Below are 21,123 nucleotides of genomic sequence, written 5' to 3' on the forward strand. Positions count from 1 at the left end.
TTTCTTTTAGCAGGCTTTAAAATTCAGCTTGAGGTTAACTCACCTGTCTCTCGTCTAGGTGGCCTGGGTTCAATTCCCGGTTGGGACACATTTTTACCTACTTGTTTCTGTGTATTTGTAGTCAAGACCTTCAAATGATGACCAAGGAGAGTGGAGCCACTTGGTGGAACAGAAGTTAGTTCACTGGACTTCTCTCGAAGACACCTGGGTTTGCTTCCTGCTGTTGTTTGGCTGATTACTACACCAGGTAGTTCAGAAAATGGAATTTAAAAAAAAGGATAACCCTAGCCAAACCCTAACCCTAGCCAAATCCTAACCCTAGCCAAGCCCTAACCCTAGCCAAACCCTAACCCTAGCCAAACCCTAACCCTAGCTAAACCCTAGCCAAACCCTAACCCTAGCCAAGCCCTAACCCTAGCCAAGCCCTAACCCTAGCCAAGCCCTAACCCTAGCCAAGCCCTAACCCTAGCCATACCCTAACCCTAGCCATACCCTAACCCTAGCCAAACCCTAACCCTAGCCAAGCCCTAACCCTAGCCAAACCCTAACCCATTATGTTATCCAGAGCTATTTTAATAATGACCAGAAGAGGGCGACGTAGCAATACGTACTATACTGTTCAACTCGGTGACAAGCATAGTGGAGTCCTGCTATGTCGAATAATTGTCTTTAAAACCTTTTTTTTTAAGTAAGCAGTTTCCGGTACAAAACAATTCAAAATCTTGTCAAAGTGGGTACATGCAAAAAGCCAGATTTGGGCAGGATGGGATGTAAGAAATGAAAGAAAGGAGAGAAAAAAACACTACCACAAGGCACAAGTTCAACTTTTCACCTCAAAACTGAGGGGAAGTGACTTTTGATGTTTAGTCTCACTTATGGACTCTCAATCTGCCGGTGCCATCTTGTCACACATTGCGGTTTTGAATGATATGAAGAAAAAAAAACCAAAGCCTTGACATTGACGCTCATTTCCGTTAGCCTGTCTATAGTGTTTCCCAGCATATGTTAGCATCATGCTAGTCAGGAAGAGTGTAAAACAATAACAAGTGGAAAAAGATATCATTTTACTCAGTGGGAGGTCTGGAACTAGATATCATATGGGCCGCCATGTTTATTTTTGGCCCAAAAAGTTGACTTTCTGGCTGCCATTGACGTCCAATCCTTTTTTATGGACATTTTTTATAGCGGGTGATCTGGAAAGGATTAAAATGACCCGTCAGTTCATTTCAACTTAATTTGACAGATGAGTAAAAGGAGTAAGGCCCTGGAACTCGTAAGTCAAGGTAACGCCAACATAGTTGGGAAGCCAGAATGAAATCACACGCTTGCGGCGGCGTTTAAACCCGCGTTTAAAACGTCCCGGTTGAGGACAAGGCAAAGCTTTCTCCTGTTTGATTTCCCTTCCTCTCGCCACGTCGCCGTGGCGACGGCTAGAGTGTGACAGTCATGTGAAAAGGAAGCTGATTGGATTAAAATAGTTGGTGCGATCAGGGGGTCAACAACACGGCGCACGCACTAAACACACAACGCCTCCTTCAAACGCGCATAAGCAGCGCAGGCGTCCACTCAAATGGATTTTGGGAAGTGTGTGTTTATCTTTGAAATATCGAAAATATTGAGGAAATTATGGGAATCTTTGAATGTGGACGTGAATGTGTTTTTGGGTCAGGAAGGGGAAGCGGTGACAGTTTTGGGAGGTTTCTGTTTCCATCGCCTGATGATTTTTTTTCTGTAGAAACATGGAAAGGTCAAAGGTCAAAAAGTATAGAGAAGGGGTGTTCTACTCTGATTGGTTGGTGAGTATTAAATTAGCAATAATATTATATATATTTAGCATAATATTAGCCTAACTTGCATATTTTGGGGATTTGGGAGTACCCGGAAAAAAACCACGCAAGCCCGGGGAGACCACACAAATTACTACATACAGTGACACCCTACATCAGAGGCCAGCCAATCACATGACACACAAAAACAAAGGACAACCAAATCTAGCTAAAGACAATTTAGCATACAATTAGCCTAGCTTGAATATTTTTGAGATGTGGGAGGAAACCGTAGTACCCGTAAAAAACCCACGCAAGCCTGGGGAGAACACAAAAAGCAAGAACCTACCTACGGCACCTTAAATCAGAGGTCAGCCAATCACAGGACACACAAAAACAAAGGACAACCAATCCAAGCTAGAGATAAATTAGCATACAATTAGCCTAGCTTACATATTTTTTGGCATATGGGAGGAACCCAGCGCACCCCTAATAAAGCCACACAAATGTGTAGCAAATATACAAACTCTACAAAGTGAGGCCCATATCTGGGATCGAACCCTCGGCCTCAGGACAGTGTGGCCGACTCGCTATCCACTATTCCACCGTACCAGGAGATAAAAAATATATATATAATTTTTAAAATCCATCCCTTGTCAACTCCCTGGTCTTTCGGGCGTCCAATGGCAGCGTGGCAGATGCGCGGCGGCCGAAAGAGGAAGTGGAGCGGCCGGCGGTGAGTTATTGCCCCCCTGGAAACGTACACAGCGGGGCCTGGGAATAGGGAACTTCTCACGCCGGAGACGTGGCTGTCCAATCTTTATCGCCCCCATCACGCGCCCCATGTCACCATACCGGAGGAGATAGATGTTGCGCTCATAATGATAAATCTGCTTTTTTTTTCCATCCGAGTTATGTTTACACGAGGAAATAGGATTTTTTTTTTGATGATCTATTCATTTTTGTAACACTATTTAAATTTCACTCATTGAATTGATGGTGACCAATCCATTTTGCTCCAAATGGTTTGAATGTCTATAGATTTATATTGATGGCGACCAATCAATTGTTCTACAAATGGATTGAATGTCTTTAGATTGAATTGATGGCGACCAATCAATTCGGCTCCAAATGGTTGGAATGTCTATAGATTGATTTGAGGGTGACCAATCCGTTTCCCTCCTAATGATTTGAATGTCTATATATTTCAATTGACAGCGACCAATCCATTTTGCTCCAAATGGTTTGAATGTCTATAGATTTTTATTGATGGTGACCAATCAATGTTGCTCCAAATGGATTTAATGTCTATAGATTTCAATTGACGGTGACCAATCCATTTTGCTCCAAATGGTTTGAATGTCTATAGATTTCAATTGATGGCGACCAATCAATGTTGCTCCAAATGGTTGAATGTCTATTGATTGAATTGACGGCGACTAATCCATTTTGCTCCAAATGGTTTGAATGTCTATATATTTCAATTGACAGCGACCAATCAATTTGGCTCCAAATTGTTTGAATGTATAGATTTCAATTGACGGCGACCAATCATTATGCTCCAAATAAATTGAATGTCTATTGATTTCAATTGGCAGTGACCAATCAATTTTGCTCCAAATGATTGAATGTCTATAGATTGAATTGACAGCGACCAGTCATTTTTGCTCCAAATGGATTGAATGTCCATATATTTAAATTGACAGCGACCAATCCATTTTGCTCCAAATGGTTTGAATGTCTATAGATTTCAATTGACAGCGACCAATCATTTTGTTCCAAATGAATTGAATGTCTATAGATTTCAATTGACAGCGACCAATCATTTTTGCTCCAAATGGATTGAATGTTTATAGATTGAATTGACGGCGACCAATCAATGTTGCTCCAAATGGATTAACTGAGTAAAGATTGATTTTTTTTGTTTTTCTTTTTAAAGGCAACATGGTATGAGCAGAGCTGAAAAATTCCAACGTGGGACAAAAACACCGTGAGCGGAAAGCTGACAAAATTGTCACCAGATGATGCAATTAGGGCCAAACTGCCGACTGTGGGCTTTTCCATTCTTTCCCGTGCGGTAAACATCCGCCACCTGACCGTAACTTCATCCATTAAGACCATTCATATCATTCACACACACACACACACACACACACACACACACACACATTCTCACAAAATGGCTAACGCTATGCTAGACGTGCGTGTAAGTGTTTTTGGCTGTTTATGATGTGCCATTAACAACTTGAAATGGAGATCCAAATATGAATTCTGCTGGCTTGAACCCTGAGAGAGGTCGCCGCATTACAAAACGAATGCCAGCCAATCACAGGGCACTGTCAGGCAAATTAATATTTATCCTTACATTCATAACCCAAGACAATTTAGGGCATTATTATTGAGTCATACGCACAAAATCGTTGCTTTTGGTGATGTCATCGGTTTCAACTATGCAGAGGCAAACCATTAGAAAAGTTTTGTTTTAATGCATAACATTGATAGTTTTGAATTCTGGATCTTCCGGTGACTCCTTTTTTCCTCCCAAATGCTAAAAACATGCAAGCTAGGCTAATTGGATGCTTAAATCTTAACTTATCAATGGCGATCGTCATCCAAAACTTTTGAACCGGCATCCGTAGAAGAGTAAAAACTTCCGGCGGTCTGCGTGATATCATTGGCGTTTATGACAAAGTGAAAGCTAACTATAGAAGGTCATCATGTACGTATATTTTCAGAACATGTGCTTCCTCCTGAATGACAGGTGCTGATTTGGTTTCCCATGGAAGATGGCGCGTTTATGGTTTAGTACTTGTACACATACACGCAAAACACACCCACACACGCTGGTGTAATCAGTCACTGCTATCTGTCACCCCCCCACCACCACCTTACATCTCCCAGTTCCCCCCTCCCACTCCTCCCACACTTCCCAGTCCCCACCCTCGTGTCCAGAAGCATAAATCTGGCACATGACAGCTGGAGTTGCCCTGACCGATACGCTATGATTTAGCATGAAGCGCTTTAACTTTGATGAGAGAAGCAGCAAAATGCTGTAAAAAGTGTGGCAAAAAAAGATAAACAGTCAGGGAGTGGTCGCACACATTTTTTTTGGGGGGATATTGCCGCGCCTCCCGTTTGGGAAAATTGATGTTTTGATGTTGTGAATCTATGTTTTTTGGTCGTAAATTTGAATATGAATAAATAAAAAAAGATAAAAAATACAAAAATCTTAAAAACACAAAATAATAATAATAATAAAAATACTAATACTAATACCAATAATAAATAAAATAACAATTTTACTAATACTAATGATAATAATAATTAAAATAACAATTTTACTAATACTAATAATAATAATAATTAAAATAACAATAATACTAATAATAATAATTAAAATAACGATAATACTAATAATATTAATACTACTACTACTAATAATAATGATAATACTAATACTAATACTACTACTGCTACTACTACTACTACTGCTACTACTACTACTACTACTGCTACTACTACTACTGCTACTGCTACTGCTACTACTGCTACTACTACTACTACTACTACTACTACTACTACTACTACTACTCTTACTACTACTACTACTACTACTACTACTACTACTACTAATAATAATAATAATAATAATAATAATGATAATAATGATAACAATGATGATAATAACAATACATTCTCAGTGCTAGATGTTCAATACTTTTTGACTGAGGGAACTGCAGGTTAAATAGAGATAAATAAATTCAAACACTTGGAAAATGTTATTTTTGTGTGTGTTTTTTGTAGCTGAAAAACATGCCCAACGATTTTAAAACATTGGTGCCCGTGTGCAAACTTTAAAAACTTGTTCATAGTTTATTTATTTTTTTATTTTGTCTCCTACAAAGGAACCTGCTCAGGAACAAAATGTTTTACAAAACTTATATTTAAAAAAAAACGATATGTGGCTTTTGTGTGATTCCCTGAACGGGTTAATTTGAAGTCATTCGTCATGTAGAAAAATGAGAAAATAAAAAAATTCCTCCGCTGCGGCGACACATCGAGAGAGAAAAATTACCCGTAAAAGTCTTTCTGACAGCACCCTCCTTTAAACTGGTGACACATTTTGACATAGCACGTTTATTTTTTCAAGATATCAATTATACACAGGTGAATGATATACTTTTATTGAGTTTTCAAAGACATAATAGGTCGGGAAATAGATCCACTTTGACTTCAAGGGCGGAAGGATACAGTTTGCTGCGTCTTCACTCGTTGACTGGCTATGGGGAGGTGAAGAGGTGCGACACGGCGCCGGAGCAATTCAAGGCAAAACAGCAACTTGTTACGCCGACCTACGGAGAAAAACGAGGTAGAAAAGGGTCTAAAAAGACCAACATGTTTTAACTTAACTTCTATGATTCATTTTATTTATTTATTTTGAATCATTTCCTCACACACAGCCTTTTTTTTAGTTGAGAGAAGTCACAGTCCGGGGAGGCAACGCAAGCAGGGAGCAAAACTTTTGCGCTCGCTCGACCTTATGTGGATTCTACGACAGAAAACATGGAGAGGATAGCCGGTTTCTCATCGGGAACGTCGCTAGTCTTCGTCCTGGCGTTCCTTCACCTATCCCTCGGTAAGTTTTGTTTCATACGACGGTTTTTGAGTCACTATTGGGAACTTTTTTTTTTTTTTTACCTCCACCTTTCTCCCGCGTAGCATCACTGCGCGTTCAGTGGTAATCGTTTTAATCTTATTCACTCTAAACTAGTGAAATAACTCTGACTTTTAAAATGTCCCTAATCTACTTTTGACGACTAAAAGTAAGTTAAAGACCTATCTATATTTTGCTAATAAATATACCCCCCCCCCCAAAAAAAATGTAAATCCATATTTACGTTAAGTGTGGTGGTATGGCATTGTCAACATGCGCAACTCTTAACTTTTTTAAAGGTCATTGAATGCCACATTACAGTCCCAGTTTAAGCTAGTTTCGTAATAATTAGGCTAAATCTGTTTAACCTGGGTTTTTTTATCCGGTGTTTGTCCAAACATTTGCGTTAAAATAACGCATTTTTTGAATGAGCATCAATAGTAATAGTAGAATAAATACATTATTGTAATCCAAATAGATGAAAATGTTGTCCATGTATACGACAGTTTGAAAATATGTACTTATATGACACTGTAACATGATACAAATACGTCAAATTTGCGCATTTTTTCCTTGGTAATGATTAAATTTCTGTCACAATATAAGGGAATGGATCAACATACTTGCTATAAATGTACTCCTGTAATTTTTTTTGTTATTTTGTCTTATTTGGGTAAAAATATGATGTTTATAGCCTGACGAATTTAATTCATTAATGGATTATTTCGCGTACCGCTAGAGGGGGCTACTATTAGTGCTTGTATACTACACTTTAAAATCACTGCTTTTTTAGTTTGTTGGATTATTACGGCCACTTTTGGGGGTAATGAATGTGTCAAGCACAGTAATAAATGCAAATGAAAAGTTCTGACTAATTCTGTAATGTATTTAAGTGCAACGTTTGAAATCCTATCAGTCATCTTCCATACCGCTTATCCTCGCAAGGGTTACGAGGGGTGCTGGAGCCTATCCCAGCAAACAATGGTCACCAGGCTATAGCCTTCCTTAATCATTGGCCTGCCAATCACAAGGCAAAAAGAGACAAATAAGCAATTACTCATAGCTCGGGACAAGTTTGCATACAATTAGCCTAGCATGCATGTTTTTTGGAATGTGGGAGTACCAGGAGAAAAGCCACACAGCCCTGGGGAGACGCATGAACTGGTAGATATTGGGACACTCTGATCATTTTTAAAAGAGCATATTTTTTGAGGATCTATTTACAAACAAAGCCAAGTTACACAACAAGCCACTCATTTCGTAAGTAGACGTACCGCAGTCATGTTGCAGATCAACCCTAGTTTCACCTTCCTAATTTGATTGTTTTGATTATTTTCACGGGTCGTTAGCTGCGACGACACAACCAGGCGGCGGTGAAAAGCGCCTTAATGAGTACCAAACGATTGCATTGAACTCCAATTGGAGACATGCACGGCTACAATGAATACGCCATGACTGAGAAGGCCACAAAAGGAGAAAAGACAATGTGAAAGTGCTGCAGGCGGTGCAAGGAGGAGCACTGGAATGTTGTTGGTGTTTGACATTCCACCACCTCCCCAGCCCCCTTTTTTCGCCGTCTTTCTCACACACATGCACATACGGCGGCGACCAGTTAGCCGTAATATAGCGGGATACGACCTCTAAAATCCGCTTTGTCTTCCCGATCGACCGCCTGGTTAAAAAATGTTTCGCTCTATGATATTTGACTTTGTTTTTTAAACGATTGGTCGCGGGCCAAAGATCACAAGGGACGGACAAAGGATTTGTCGGTCCCGCCGTTGTTCGACTTTTACGAGCTCACATTAAAACACTTCATGATAGAACGTTTACTGGATAATTACCGTATTGGCCCGAATATAAGACGACCCCGGTTATAAGACGATGCACTATTTTTCAAGACTTTTAAAACCAAATTCAGTTTTTAGACCCAAAATAATCGCCGTACATCTGAAACAAACGATTATAACAATGTATTGTAGAGAAAAAGCATATTATTTTGCCTCTGTCTATCAAATTAATATCTTAACATTTAAATATGTAAAAAATGAATTTGTAAATGCATGGTATCTGCTTTTTAAAATGTAGATGAACCAATCAACTGTGATAAAACAACTAAATTACAATAACTGCAGTACCCATCAAAGTATTCAGCATTCACTTTAAAGCTATCTGGCGCCATCTAGATTTATGAATAGGTATATTATCAAAACCCCGATTTTAAGACTTTTTCAGTCCTATTTCAAATCTTATTAAAAATCGTCTTGTATCGGATCAATGCGGTAGGTACAGTGGTGGTTAGCGTGGGGGCCGATAGGGGGCCCACGGACCGCAGGTTTGACACCCTGATTTACGACCTTAGATTTGGTTGCGTGGTTGTCACGAGGCATTTGCTGACACAAATGTGAAATGTCTGCATGCTGCTTTCCCAAATGTCTTAAGTCAACAGCCGGGCACGCTATGTTTTTAGCTTTACTGCTGCAAACGCAACAACAAAAGGGCCTACCAGGTGTTTGCCTTCCATGTGTGTTCACACACACACACACACACACACACACACACACACACACACACAGAGTGGCACTAGACACTTTAGCCATTACGATTGTTTTGATTAGGGAGGTCCGTGTCACCTGAATTTGATCAAACTTTATAGGCAAATGAAAGGGTTAAGATAGTTGAAAAGCAAAAATCAATCAAAAATTTGGCTTGGGTAGTGGGTCAAAAGTATAAAGTATTAAATTCATTTCGTTTAGATGTTTGGGTTTACATAAAAAATGCAGTAATAAGTGATTGGGACGGTGGTGTAGTGGTTAGAGCGCTGGCTATGTCGTTTTTTGGTCGGGGGTTTGATCCCAGCTAGAAAGGAAAAAATAGAAATTGTTTTTTTGGGGAAGTAAATGTGTAATGCTTCGTTTAAATGTTTTACATGAAAAAATTGTAAAAAAAAATATGCAATGAAACGGTGGGTGAGTGTTTAGTGCGTCAGGCTCACACTTTTAGAGTCGGGGGTTTGATCCCTGGTAGAAAGGGTAAAAAAATAGTAATTTTTTGGGGGAAGAAAATGAGTCATGCTTCGTTTAAATGTTTTACATGAAAAAAATGCAATGACACGGTGGATGAGTGGTTAGTGCGTCGGGCTCACAGTTCTGGGGTCGGGCGTTCGATCCCAGGTAGGTCTTCATTGTGCAGATTTGGCATGTTCTCCTCAGGGTTTCCTCCCACATCCCAAAAACATGTAAGCTCGGCTACATTTATGCTAAATTGTCCCTCGTTACGTGTAATTATTTGGGTGTCTCCTTGTTCTTTGAGATTGGCCGGCCACTGATTCAGGGTTTACCCCCACCTGGTACCTGCACTTAACAGGGATAGCCTCTAGCACTCCCCGCGACCCTCGTGTAGCATTTAATTCTGTACATACAGTATGAATGAGCTCCCAAGTCCCCCGGTGGGGGTGCCGTATGTTTGACACCATTAAGAAGGAATTACGGCCAGCCGCATTCCTCCAACAAATAGGCCCGTGAGCCCGGCGACGGCTTGGCAGGGCGCGGAGAGTCGGCGCTAACTCAAAGTTAGGCCGCTAAGTCCCTAGGCTTTGCGACGGATTCGCACCCGGGTACTCGTAAAGTCCGACCGACCATTGGAGCGAAGTGAAACTTTATCTCAATCTTGTTTCCCCCTTTTCTTGAAAAATGCTTAAAAGCAGACAAGAAAAACAAAAGTTTTGGACCTGAGTGAGTAAACGGAAAGTCCCTACAATGGAGAAGTCTGTTTTCACAATTAAAGTCGTTCTGTTTTTTTTCTTCCTTTGTTTTTCTTCTTTGGGGATAATTTGACAAACGGCGTACTACTATGCGTGGTTGTAAATGGACATTTTGTCCAATCTTGGTAGTTCTCAATAAAATCATTTAATTCTGTTCAAACTACATTTTGTTTTGAAAAGCAATTATACAGTAATCGCAAAGTTATCGCAGAACTAAAAATTTAAACGGTTTGTAACAGGGACATTACATTTTTTTCTTGTAATATAAAATTTAGCATATTATAGCAGGCTACGCTAACACTAGCAAAAAAACATCAACATTTTATTTCTGTAATTTCAGATTTAAAAAAAAAAAGGAAAAATCAGTCGTGGCAGGCTAAGCTAGCAACAATAGCAGTTGAATAGCTAACATCAGCAACATTTTTTTTCGTGTAATTTCATATAAAAAATACAAAAGTCAGTCGTATCAGCCTAAGCTAGCACATTAGCAAAATAACAATAGTAGTTCGATAGCTAACATCAGCAAAAAAAATCGTGTAATTTCACATAAAAAATCCAAAAATCAGTCGTAGCAGGCTAAGCTAGCACATTAGCAAAACAACAATATCAGTTTAATGCTTAACATCAACAACAATTGACATTATTTAAGTTTTATTTATTTCAGGCTAAGCTAGCACAGATTTTCCGCTAAAACCCCCCCAAAAAATCAGTCATGTGACTATTCTTATCTTGAGAAACGACGGCTAACCCTAGCCAGCCCCTCGGGGTGCCGTTGTTTAGTTTGCACCTCATCTCCCTCCTTCCATGCTGAGCTGGGGGTATTTTATTGCACGTTTCCGTGGCAACAGCTCCAAGCCAGGGTTCTTAAGGGCTTGTACGCCAATTCCAGGAAATGACTGGACTTCCTCACTTAGCGCCAACAACTTCCCGTGTTCGCCGCCCGTCGGCGTTTGCTCTCCGTGCGTCCTTTTCTTAATGACTTCCCTTGGCGGTCTCGCGGGTCAATCCTTCTGGAGCCGGCGACCTCTCTCGGATCTCGCGTTCGTTTGGGGAAAAATCCACTTTCCGTTGACAATGTAAGATTGGTCGCCGGGTTATCGATCGGCTCTCCTGGAGGAAATCAATCGCGCTAGTTCGCGGGTCGGCGACCTTAGATAGTCAAAGAGACGTTTTTTACTATTTCCCACGGAAAAAAATACGTTCCTGGAAAAAGCCTTTAACGTCACATACCGTGTTTTCTCACATATAAGCCGTATTTGTCGCTTAAAAAATATTATGATTGAACATATGGATTATTTGCGCTTAAATTTGACTACAAAATGATAAAGACGAAACTTCATAATGCAAAACATTGCGCGATACGGTCATTTATTTTATAAATTTGCCTTTAAACCAAAAAACGCTCAGTAAAATGAAATAAATATAATAATAATTCTCTATTTTGGCTTTGTTATAGTCCTTTTGTGTTCATTCTCTGTGTTAGCCGCTCTTTAGCTTACCATGATGAAAATAATAGCTGTTTATTCTTCATCTACAGAAGATTGTTCTGGAACTAGGAACAGCGCCCCCATTCTTCGTGGTGTTTGAATGATGTAACTGCAGTTCTAAATGATCGAATTTTTCGAATGTTTTTATTATTGTCGTAAAATTTTATTTGACGATAATTAGCGTTTTATCGCCCCAACCAAATTAGGTTAGAGCACCGAGTTATTCGTCATGAGTTTTGATTGTCACCACCGAAAGTCTGCTTCCATTCCGTGAACTCGAGTACCCTCCGATTAAATGAAGCCACAGGAAGTAGCACCACGGCCTGGTGTACTTCCTGTATCGCTATGACTATACCTTGTCGGTGTTTGCTTTCAGTCAGCTGACAAAATGCTAAATAAATGTACAAAACTGATACAGTAATCCCTCGAATAGCGCAGATTTTGTAGACCCAAAATGGCTCTCATAATCGAAAAATCGCTTCGTAGGATCACCCCTAATTATATATATTTTTTTTATTTTGAGTTTCAGTGTGGATATTCCCATTTTTATGAACTTAAAAAAGAAATATTTGCTTTATTTCCTCATTTGTGCAAACAATTCACAAAAGGACGAAACATATCACAGTCGCATTTGGCCCCTTGGTCTTTTTTTTGGGGCGACTCGCGCCTCTCGGGTGTCCGTAAAGACCTCTCGAGCGGTGGCCCGGCGCCCCCACAAAGGCCGGTGTGTGCGACGAGGAGTGTTTCATTGGCGGGGGAGATAGTGGCTCTTTGTTTTCTTTCCTGAAGGCTCGTTTCTGTCTGCCAGGCCATCCGGCAACCCCGCGACCGTTCGCTAATCTGAGGCCAACCTCGGCGCGTTAGATAGCCCTGGCGGGCTATCTATCGCGCTACTTTATCTGCTGCCCAGACAGAGGAGACAAATGTGGTTTGATAATCGATCCACGCGCTTTCCTGTTTGAGTCATTTGGGAATGGAGGACTTTTTTTTCTTTCTGCGGGTGAAAGTTTAAATCCTGTCAATTGAATGCTAGAGTATTGTCTTCCTTATCTAAGCTCAGTAACTAGAAAGTGATCATGTTTTAATGCCATTGAAGGCAAGAGACGTCCAATTACATTTGACTTGTTGTCAATGGAAGCTCGAAAGTTACCGTATTTTTTGCACTATAAGGCGTAACTAAAAGGCCTCTAAAAGGCTTATTAACCTGAGTGGCTAACTTGAGGGGCTAATTTGTGTGGCTAACTTGTGTGGCTAAGTTGTGTGGATAACTTGTGTGGATAACTTGTGTGGATAACTTGTGTGGATAACTTGAGTGGCTAACTTGAGTGGCTAACTTGAGTGGCTAACTTGAGTGGCTAACTTGAGTGGCTAACTTGAGGGGCTAACTTGAGGGGCTAACTTGAGGGGCTAACTTGAGTGGCTAATTTGTGTGGCTAACCTGAGTCGGTTGGTCGCTAACTTGAATCGGTTTGTCGCTAACTTGAATCGGTTGGTCGCTAACTTGAATCGGTTGGTCGCTAACTTGAATCGGTTGGTCGCTAACTTAGATCGGTTGGTCGCTAACTTGAATCGGTCGCTAACTTGAGTCGCTCGCTAACTTGAGTCGCTCGCTAACTTGAGTCGCTCGCTAACTTGAGTCGCTCGCTAACTTGAGTCGCTCGCTAACTTGAGTCGCTCGCTAACTTGAGTCGCTCGCTAACTTGAGTCGCTCGCTAACTTGAGTCGCTCGCTAACTTGAGTCGCTCGCTAACTTGAGTCGCTCGCTAACTTGAGTCGCTCGCTGACTTGAGTCGCTCGCTGACCTGAGTCGCTAACTTGTTTTTGGTTCTTTGCAGCTCTTCAGTGCATGGACGACAACGCGCCATGTATCAATAACGCCACCTGTCAGACCTTTAGCAACGGCACCGGATACTGCAGGTAAGACCAAAAGTTAAACTCAACACTCTATCACAGCTCGCCACCATCAAAAATCATATTTCTCAATCATATCTCCCAAAAAAACAGGCTAGCTAGACTAAGCTAGCTAGTTGAACTCTCTAAGTTAGCTACGATTGGTTGTCCTTGTACACTATGATTCTCTGCCCAGCAATTCAAGAATAGAGTTAGTGCTAAACTGGCCTTCAGCACCCCGCCACGACCTTGTGCGCATAAGCAGTGCAGAAAATGAATTCTTGATGTTTTTTTTTGTAGTTTTGATTTTTATAAAAATGCATATTTAGTCAAATATTTGGTAAAGACTCGTAAAGTAGGGATGATTGGTAGGATTTGGCAACTTTGCTCTTGGAGGAATTTGGGTTTTTCTATCAATCGTCAACTCTATGGGGTTTCGCTCAGACACGGGTCAGGGAAAATAATGGAGTGCTCTGTGTGAGAAAGCGCCCCGCTACTGGGAACAATACCAACACACACACACACACACACACACGTTACTTGTTATTTAGTACCTTGAATGTTTTCTTTCACGTACGCATTAGGACAGATTTTATCGATTTTGGCATTTCTTTTGGCCCGTCATTGTATTGAAACTCATACCACAGGTTTATTTGTCTTTTCAGTTTTCAGAGGTGTAATCAGGCTCACTCATCAATTGGTTGTTTTCGTTCGAGAGCTGGTGTCAAAGTGGAGGCCAGAGGGCCAAATCTGGCCCGCCGGATCATTTTGTGTGGCCCGAGATGAACAATAAAAATAATAAATAATTCATGAAAAATATTATTAATTATAACATAAGATATAAATTATTTAAATGTAAAAAATGGCATGAAATATTATTAATTTGAAAAATGACAAACAATAATTTATAAAAAAATCCATAAATAATTCATGAAAAATATTATTAATTATAACATAAGATATAAATTATTTAAATGTAAAAAATGGCATGAAATAGTATTAATTTAAAAAATGTCAAACAATAATTTATAAAAAATAAACCTAAACCTGGCTTCTCTTATTTTATTAATAAAATGTAAGCGGTTGAAAAAGACAATATAAACAAGAACTAATGAAAAAAAACCTAAAAAATAAAAAATAAAAAAAAATAATTCCTGAAAATTCCTCTTATGGTTTAAAAAATTGACTAAATTTATTTTGATTTATAGAAAGAAATACATTTAATAAATAAACAAAAGAAAATGTGGAGTTATTTTTCCCCTTTTTTGTTTTCAATATAAACAACTTTGCGGAGTTACATATTTTATTTTTGATCAAATAAATTGTCCATTCATTTCAGTAATCCATGATCTGACTCATGTTTTTTTTTACGTCACAATATCAGCGAATATAATCTATTTTGAAGAAAAAAAACAGACAATTTTCTATTAAGTAGAACCAAAATGGTCAACCCGCTTTCTGACCGTCTCTAAACCAAAAATCCGCCAAAAACAAACGTTCTCCCGCTGCAAAAAAAAGCCTCTTAAAATAACTCAGCGACGCGGGCAAACTTGTCCAATTCCTGCTTTTACGATTGCGGTGGCGTTGAGTGACGAGCTCTACTTTTGGTGTCTGGCTGTCTTGTCATTAAAAGTCAGCAAATGCAAATGCAATTACTCGGTGAACATATTTCATCAGGTGGAGTGTGAATCGCTAAATGTTTTGGTTCCCACACCTTTGGGAATGCCAAAACTGGCTTTCGTTCAACGGGTGGGGGTGATGGAGACAGACGGACGGAGGGACGGGGGAAGAAGCAACATATCTTGTTCGCTGTTTGACATTCTTAGCGTCTACTTCAAGGTCAGATAGCGACATTGCTTCTCGCCGTCTTGTGGCGTCCAAAACATCTCGCCTTGACCTACCTATCTCATACCTGGCAACTTTACCCAATTCCTCGACTTGATAATGATATTTACTGACATAGGGCGCACTTAAAAGTGGGAAATTTTCTACAAAATGGACAGGACAGTGATACCTTGAGATACAAGCTTAATTTGTTTCAGGACTGAGCTCGTATGTCGATTTACTCGTATCTCAAAGCAACGTTTCCCAATGAAATGAAGTCAAAACACATTAATTTGTTCCAACCCTCCAAAAACAGGATATTGGACTGTAAAAATATTTTTATTTGTTCTAATTCACCATTTATTAACAAAGTAACAAATAACTAGTGGTTTAATAGTACTAAAATGTGTTTCATAGTATACTGAAATTCAACTTTTGCACGGTAACGCGCTCGTAACATAACACCAACAAATGTAAATGAACTTTGATTACGATGCATACACACTAAAAAATACATTTTAATATAACTTAAACACTAAACTTGTTTGAAATGTTGATACCTTTCTTGGCTCTATTGGCCCCGCCTTCCGATTGAAACTTTTCAAGGGTTGTTTGCTTTTGTCTTCCCTTCAAAATATTCCCAAAATAATGCACTCAAATGTCCTCAAAATAAGATAACGCACCACCACTTGCCAACAAAAAAGTAGCATATACTCCTCTTGTATTAGCGAACAAGCTCCGCCATTTTCACTGACTAACAGGGAAAAAAAACTCTGAAAAAAATTTGACGCTCCGCCCAATGCTCTTAAAGATATTATAAAATACAGATATAAAAGTTAAGAGGTATGGAATTTCGACCCGTTAAATGTCAAGTGGCTAATTTTGGATGAACCGGAATGGCGGAAGAGTAGTGAAAATGGCTGACTTTTTGTTTTCTTTAGTCCTGATGCAAATGATAAAAAGGAAGCAGACACAGAGGACTTTCAGTTTAAAAGTCACCTGACAAAGACGTCGCCTGCTGTTATACTGATTAACTCATCAGTCGATTTTTTTGGGTTTTTTTTTTTTATACGTGGGTAGACATTGACTAAGTGTACACATCCTTTTGCACATTTCCCCGTTTCCGTCTCATCTTCTCGACTGAAAAGGCTCATTGTCAAGCAAATTGGATTTTCCGCCTGTTCGTCTTTTTAGGGAATTAAGGCACTCGCTTGTAAGTCAACAGTCGCTCCAGTTTTTGGGGTCCAATGACGCATTTGGATAACCCGCATTTTGTTAAGGCGTGTTAAAAAAAAGTTGTCTGAAAAATAGATTCTTGATCCTCCACGTGGATTGACACAAACTCTACTTAAGAAATGAATTGTTTCCGGAACTTTTTTGTAACTTGAATTTTTTTGTAAGTAGACCAGTACTTTATATGGAAATTCTCTTAATTGGTTCCATGGTCTTCATAAATAATTGCTAAATAAACCCTTTTAAAATGAGTAGTGTCCCAAATAAGTATGAAAAATATGAGAAACACACAAAAATATATAGGAAAATAATTTATGAATATATTAAAATGCATGTCAGTATTTCATAACCTGCAATGTTCGTATTTAGAGGGATTTTAAAGTAGAAATACGACAATAAATAAATTGGTGAAAGGTTCCGACCAAAAATCAGTATAGTATCTAAGTGTAGAATACATTTTGGGACATAAAGTATTAAAATGAATAACAAGCATGTCAAAACTTTTAAAAATTTGCATATCAAAGTGTTTCATAACCTGAAATGTTTGTATTTAGAGGCATTTGTAAGTAGGGGCATTTGTAAGTAGGGGCATTTGTAAGTAGGGGCATTTGTAAGTAGGGGCATTTGTAAGTAGGGGCATTTGTAAGTAGAGGTAGTAGAAGTACCACTGTATACAATATATGAGCAAATAACTATAGTATCTACACACCCCATTTTTGAAGAAAAAAATATATCGGAAGGATTTCCGATTTGCCTTTTGGGGCGGGGTTGACAAAAGCCGCCCAACCAGTGTCGCGACAAGCCATCGGAAAAGATACAAGTCGCTAAATGTCTTGGTGTGCCGCTCATATGACGCATGCTGTACATATTTCATAATCTGCTAAATGTGTTTGACTACTAGAAGTTTCCGCAACACTCGTTTAACTGGTTAACCGTTTTTATCGCTTTCATAAAGTCGTTTGGACTTCTATTGTTGTCAATGGGCAAGGAATGAGGTTAATGCTATGGGGGAAAAATAATCAGTTTTAGAGGAATATTCAATGTATTCAGTTAAAATTTGTAATGACATTTTATCCATTTCGTCAATTTCTGCAAATTACCGCATAATCCGTACTATAAACCGCACCCATTTTTTGGATAGGCCTAGGACTCATACTCAAGCTTTTTTTTAGATTATAGTTTTAGTTGATAGCAAATTCATTTGTCCATTTTCTGAATTGCTTTATCCTCACTAGGGTCGCAGGGGGTGCTGTAGCCTATCCCAGCTAACTGCGGGCACCAGGCGGGGGGGATACCCTGAATCGGTGATTAGCCAATCCCAAGGCACCTGGGGAGAAACAAACAATGTACACACAATTTAGCCTAAAATTATCCTAGATTGTTTATTTTTGAGATGTGGGAGGAAAGTGGAGTACCCTGAGAAAACCCACACAAGCCCGGGAAGCCTGAAATCAAACCCTCGACCCCAGAACTGCAAGCGCAACGAGCTAACCACTAGACCGCTGAAAAAAACAAAAATATTCCTCCCTTTTTTTTAACCCGCATTGTTTACCTTGGTGCGACTTATAGTCTGAAAATGACGATATACAAAACGGGCTGTATTACGCAAACGTGGAAAATTGGTATTCGGGTTAAGACACATGGATGATTGAAAGCCATGAACTTAACCACCCACACAAAGCTACTCTTTGGTTGCTTTCTCACAGTCTGGTCCCTTTAAAAAAATGACTAAATGAATCCCCAAAAAATTACCCGCGTTGTGTAGACGCGTCAAAATTTGCCCGTCGGGCAGACAGAGGAAGTAAAAGGGCCAAAAAAAAAGAAGATGACTCGTTTTGGGGTAATCTGAGAAGAAATACCCCAGAGCGCAAATTCTTACTGATGAGAGAGCAACAAACTGAGGGCAGGAGGCGGGGCTATAATTGGCTTCTTGGTCTCCGCCCCTTTCATCAGCCTGTCACTCACTCAGTCAAGATGAAATGAGGTGGCGACGCCCCCAGGACTCCATTAAATTGACCCCGGTGATCTTTTTGAAGACTTTTCTGGTAGCCTTTTTGACATTTTCATGGCTTTTCACGTATAAAATGCGACTTAGATTTTTTGTGTACATTTTTTTTTCTTTCAAAGTAAGATAATGACTGGTCCCAAGATCTGAAAGTCTATAGATAGGCCTCGTTAGAACCACAAGGACACGATAATGACTAATCACCATGTCGAGGTCCTTGGCTGTCTACCACAGTTTGGTCGTCTTTTTCAACGAAAATTTGGGAGATTTTGACCACATGAGGCCCTTGTGGACTCCGCCCCTTTTTTGAAGTTTTTTTCCACAGATTAAATCCTTTACCACAGGCGGTCTCATAGTTGTAGGGTTGTGGGTTCGATCCCAGGTGGGTTCTACCCGTGCTTGCTTGGTTTTTTTCCGGGTTTTCTGCGGGTACTCACCACACAAATAACAACAACAAATAGACAAATAAATAAGCAATAAAAAATAAAAATTATTCAATTAATAAAGAAAAATAAGCACTAAATAAAAGTATAAGCAATAAATAAGCAATAAATAAAAAATAAGCAATAAATAATAAAAAATAAGCTATAAATAAAAAAAAAAAGCAATAAATAATTACAAATATAAGCAATAAATAATGGAAAAATAAATAATGAATATAAAAAAAAAATATGAAAAAATAAGTAATAAATAATTAAAACTATATGCACTAAAAATACAAAATACAAGCAATAAATAATGAATAAATAATCAATAATAAATCAACATAATTAATCGAAGACATAAGTGCACAAATAACAACAACAAATAAACAGCTAAATAATGGATCATAATAAAAATAAATAATCAACATATCATTTTTTAAATCAATATTTAAATGTAAATATAGCAGTAAGCAGGAAACCCCGACCCACAAAAATCGAGTAAACCAAAAATAATGTCAACACTGTTTGGTGTTATTTGTAATCCTTCAAACTAGTAAAACTAGTCATTCCACATTGTACAGAATATTTTACAAATGTTGAACGGCAACATTTATAATTCTGTCGCTTTTACCCCCATAGCATCTAAGCCGCCATTTTGTCTGTCCAAAACATTTTTAAAACCGCCATTACACACACATTTAGGGTCCATTTTGAAGGTAAGCTGGACCTGAACACGGCAACTTTACATTGACCAGACTTCAGTCAAGCGTGAGATGGATTCAGCGTATGAAATATGAGCCGCTTATTAGCGCCACTCAAGCTCAAACACTGCTCCCCTGTGATTTCCGCCAAGGGGTCGCGGGGGGGACCATGATGGAGTTATTAGGCTTCCTTCAGACTTGATGAGAGGTTGCAAGGTCTGCAGTTAAGGGCCTAACTCCGGAAAGGTGAAAACGGGGGGTCACCGCCGTCGTAAAGTGCCTAGAATAGGGGTGGGCAAACTTTTGGGCCCGGGGGCAACATTGACTTAAAAAATTTGACAGACGGGCCGGGTTAGCACAAGATACGATACATATAAAAAAGTGCATCCGTTAACAGTACATATGAAACATAAACAGACAAAAAGGACTCAAGTATTAACATACTTATCACTCATTGTTAAAGTAAAAAGTATAAAGTAAAAAGTATAAAGTACAAAGTAAAGTAAAAACTATAAAGTACAAAGTAAAGTATAAAATACAGAGTAAAGTATAAAGTACAAAGTACAAAGTACAAAATAAAGTATAAAGTACAGAGTAAAGTATAAAGTACAAAGTAAAGTAAAAAGTACAAAGTATAAAGTACACAGTATAAACTACACAGTATAAAGTACAAAGTATAAAGTACAAAGTATAAAGTACAAAGTAAAGTAAAAAGTACAAAGTAAAGTAAAAAGTACAAAGTAAAGTATAAAGTATAAAGTAAAGTATAAAGTAAAGTACAAAGTAAAGTACAAAGTAAAGTACAAAGTAAAGTACAAAGTAAAGTAAAAAGTATAAAGTAAAAAGTAAAGTATAAAGTAAAGTATAAAGTAAAGTATCAAGTAAAGTACAAAGTAAAGTACAAAGTAAAGTACAAAGTAAAGTACAAAGTAAAGTACAAAGTAAAGTACAAAGTAAAGTACAAAGTAAAGTACAAAGTAAAGTACAAAGTAAAGTACAAAGTAAAATACAAAGTAAAATACAAAGTAAAGTACAAAGTAAAGTACAAAGTAAAGTACAAAGTAAAGTACAAAGTAAAGTACAAAGTAAAGTACAAAGTAAAGTACAAAGTAAAGTACAAAGTAAAATACAAAGTAAAATACAAAGTAAAGTACAAAGTAAAGTACAAAGTAAAGTACAAAGTAAAGTACAAAGGAATGTATTAAGAAATATTAAAATGATAGAGGGGCTGTAAAACACGAAAAACAAATAAGAAAAGTATTTACATACTCATCACTCATTATTAGCCTAGCGGGCCGTATATGGCCCACGGGCCATAGTTTGCCCATGTCTGGCCTGGACGCTAACGCGAGCGACGTTACTTGTAGGATCGAACCCA

General features: G+C 38.7%; 1 protein-coding gene across 1 annotated transcript in view; it reads left to right on the forward strand.

Annotated features, from left to right (window-relative positions):
• The first annotated feature begins 5,895 nt into the window (after nucleotides 1-5,895).
• The window catches only part of notch2 (notch receptor 2), a 43,755-nt gene continuing 28,527 nt past the window's right edge, over nucleotides 5,896-21,123 (forward strand). The window contains exons 1-3 of the mRNA XM_077716822.1: nucleotides 5,896-6,135; nucleotides 6,239-6,402; nucleotides 13,503-13,584. Coding sequence (XP_077572948.1) covers nucleotides 6,330-6,402; nucleotides 13,503-13,584 — 155 coding nt within the window. The 5' untranslated portion in view covers nucleotides 5,896-6,135; nucleotides 6,239-6,329. The remainder of the gene's footprint in view (nucleotides 6,136-6,238; nucleotides 6,403-13,502; nucleotides 13,585-21,123) is intronic.

This window comes from Stigmatopora nigra, chromosome 5 (genome assembly GCF_051989575.1).
Source record: "Stigmatopora nigra isolate UIUO_SnigA chromosome 5, RoL_Snig_1.1, whole genome shotgun sequence".
Lineage (NCBI taxonomy): Eukaryota > Metazoa > Chordata > Actinopteri > Syngnathiformes > Syngnathidae > Stigmatopora > Stigmatopora nigra.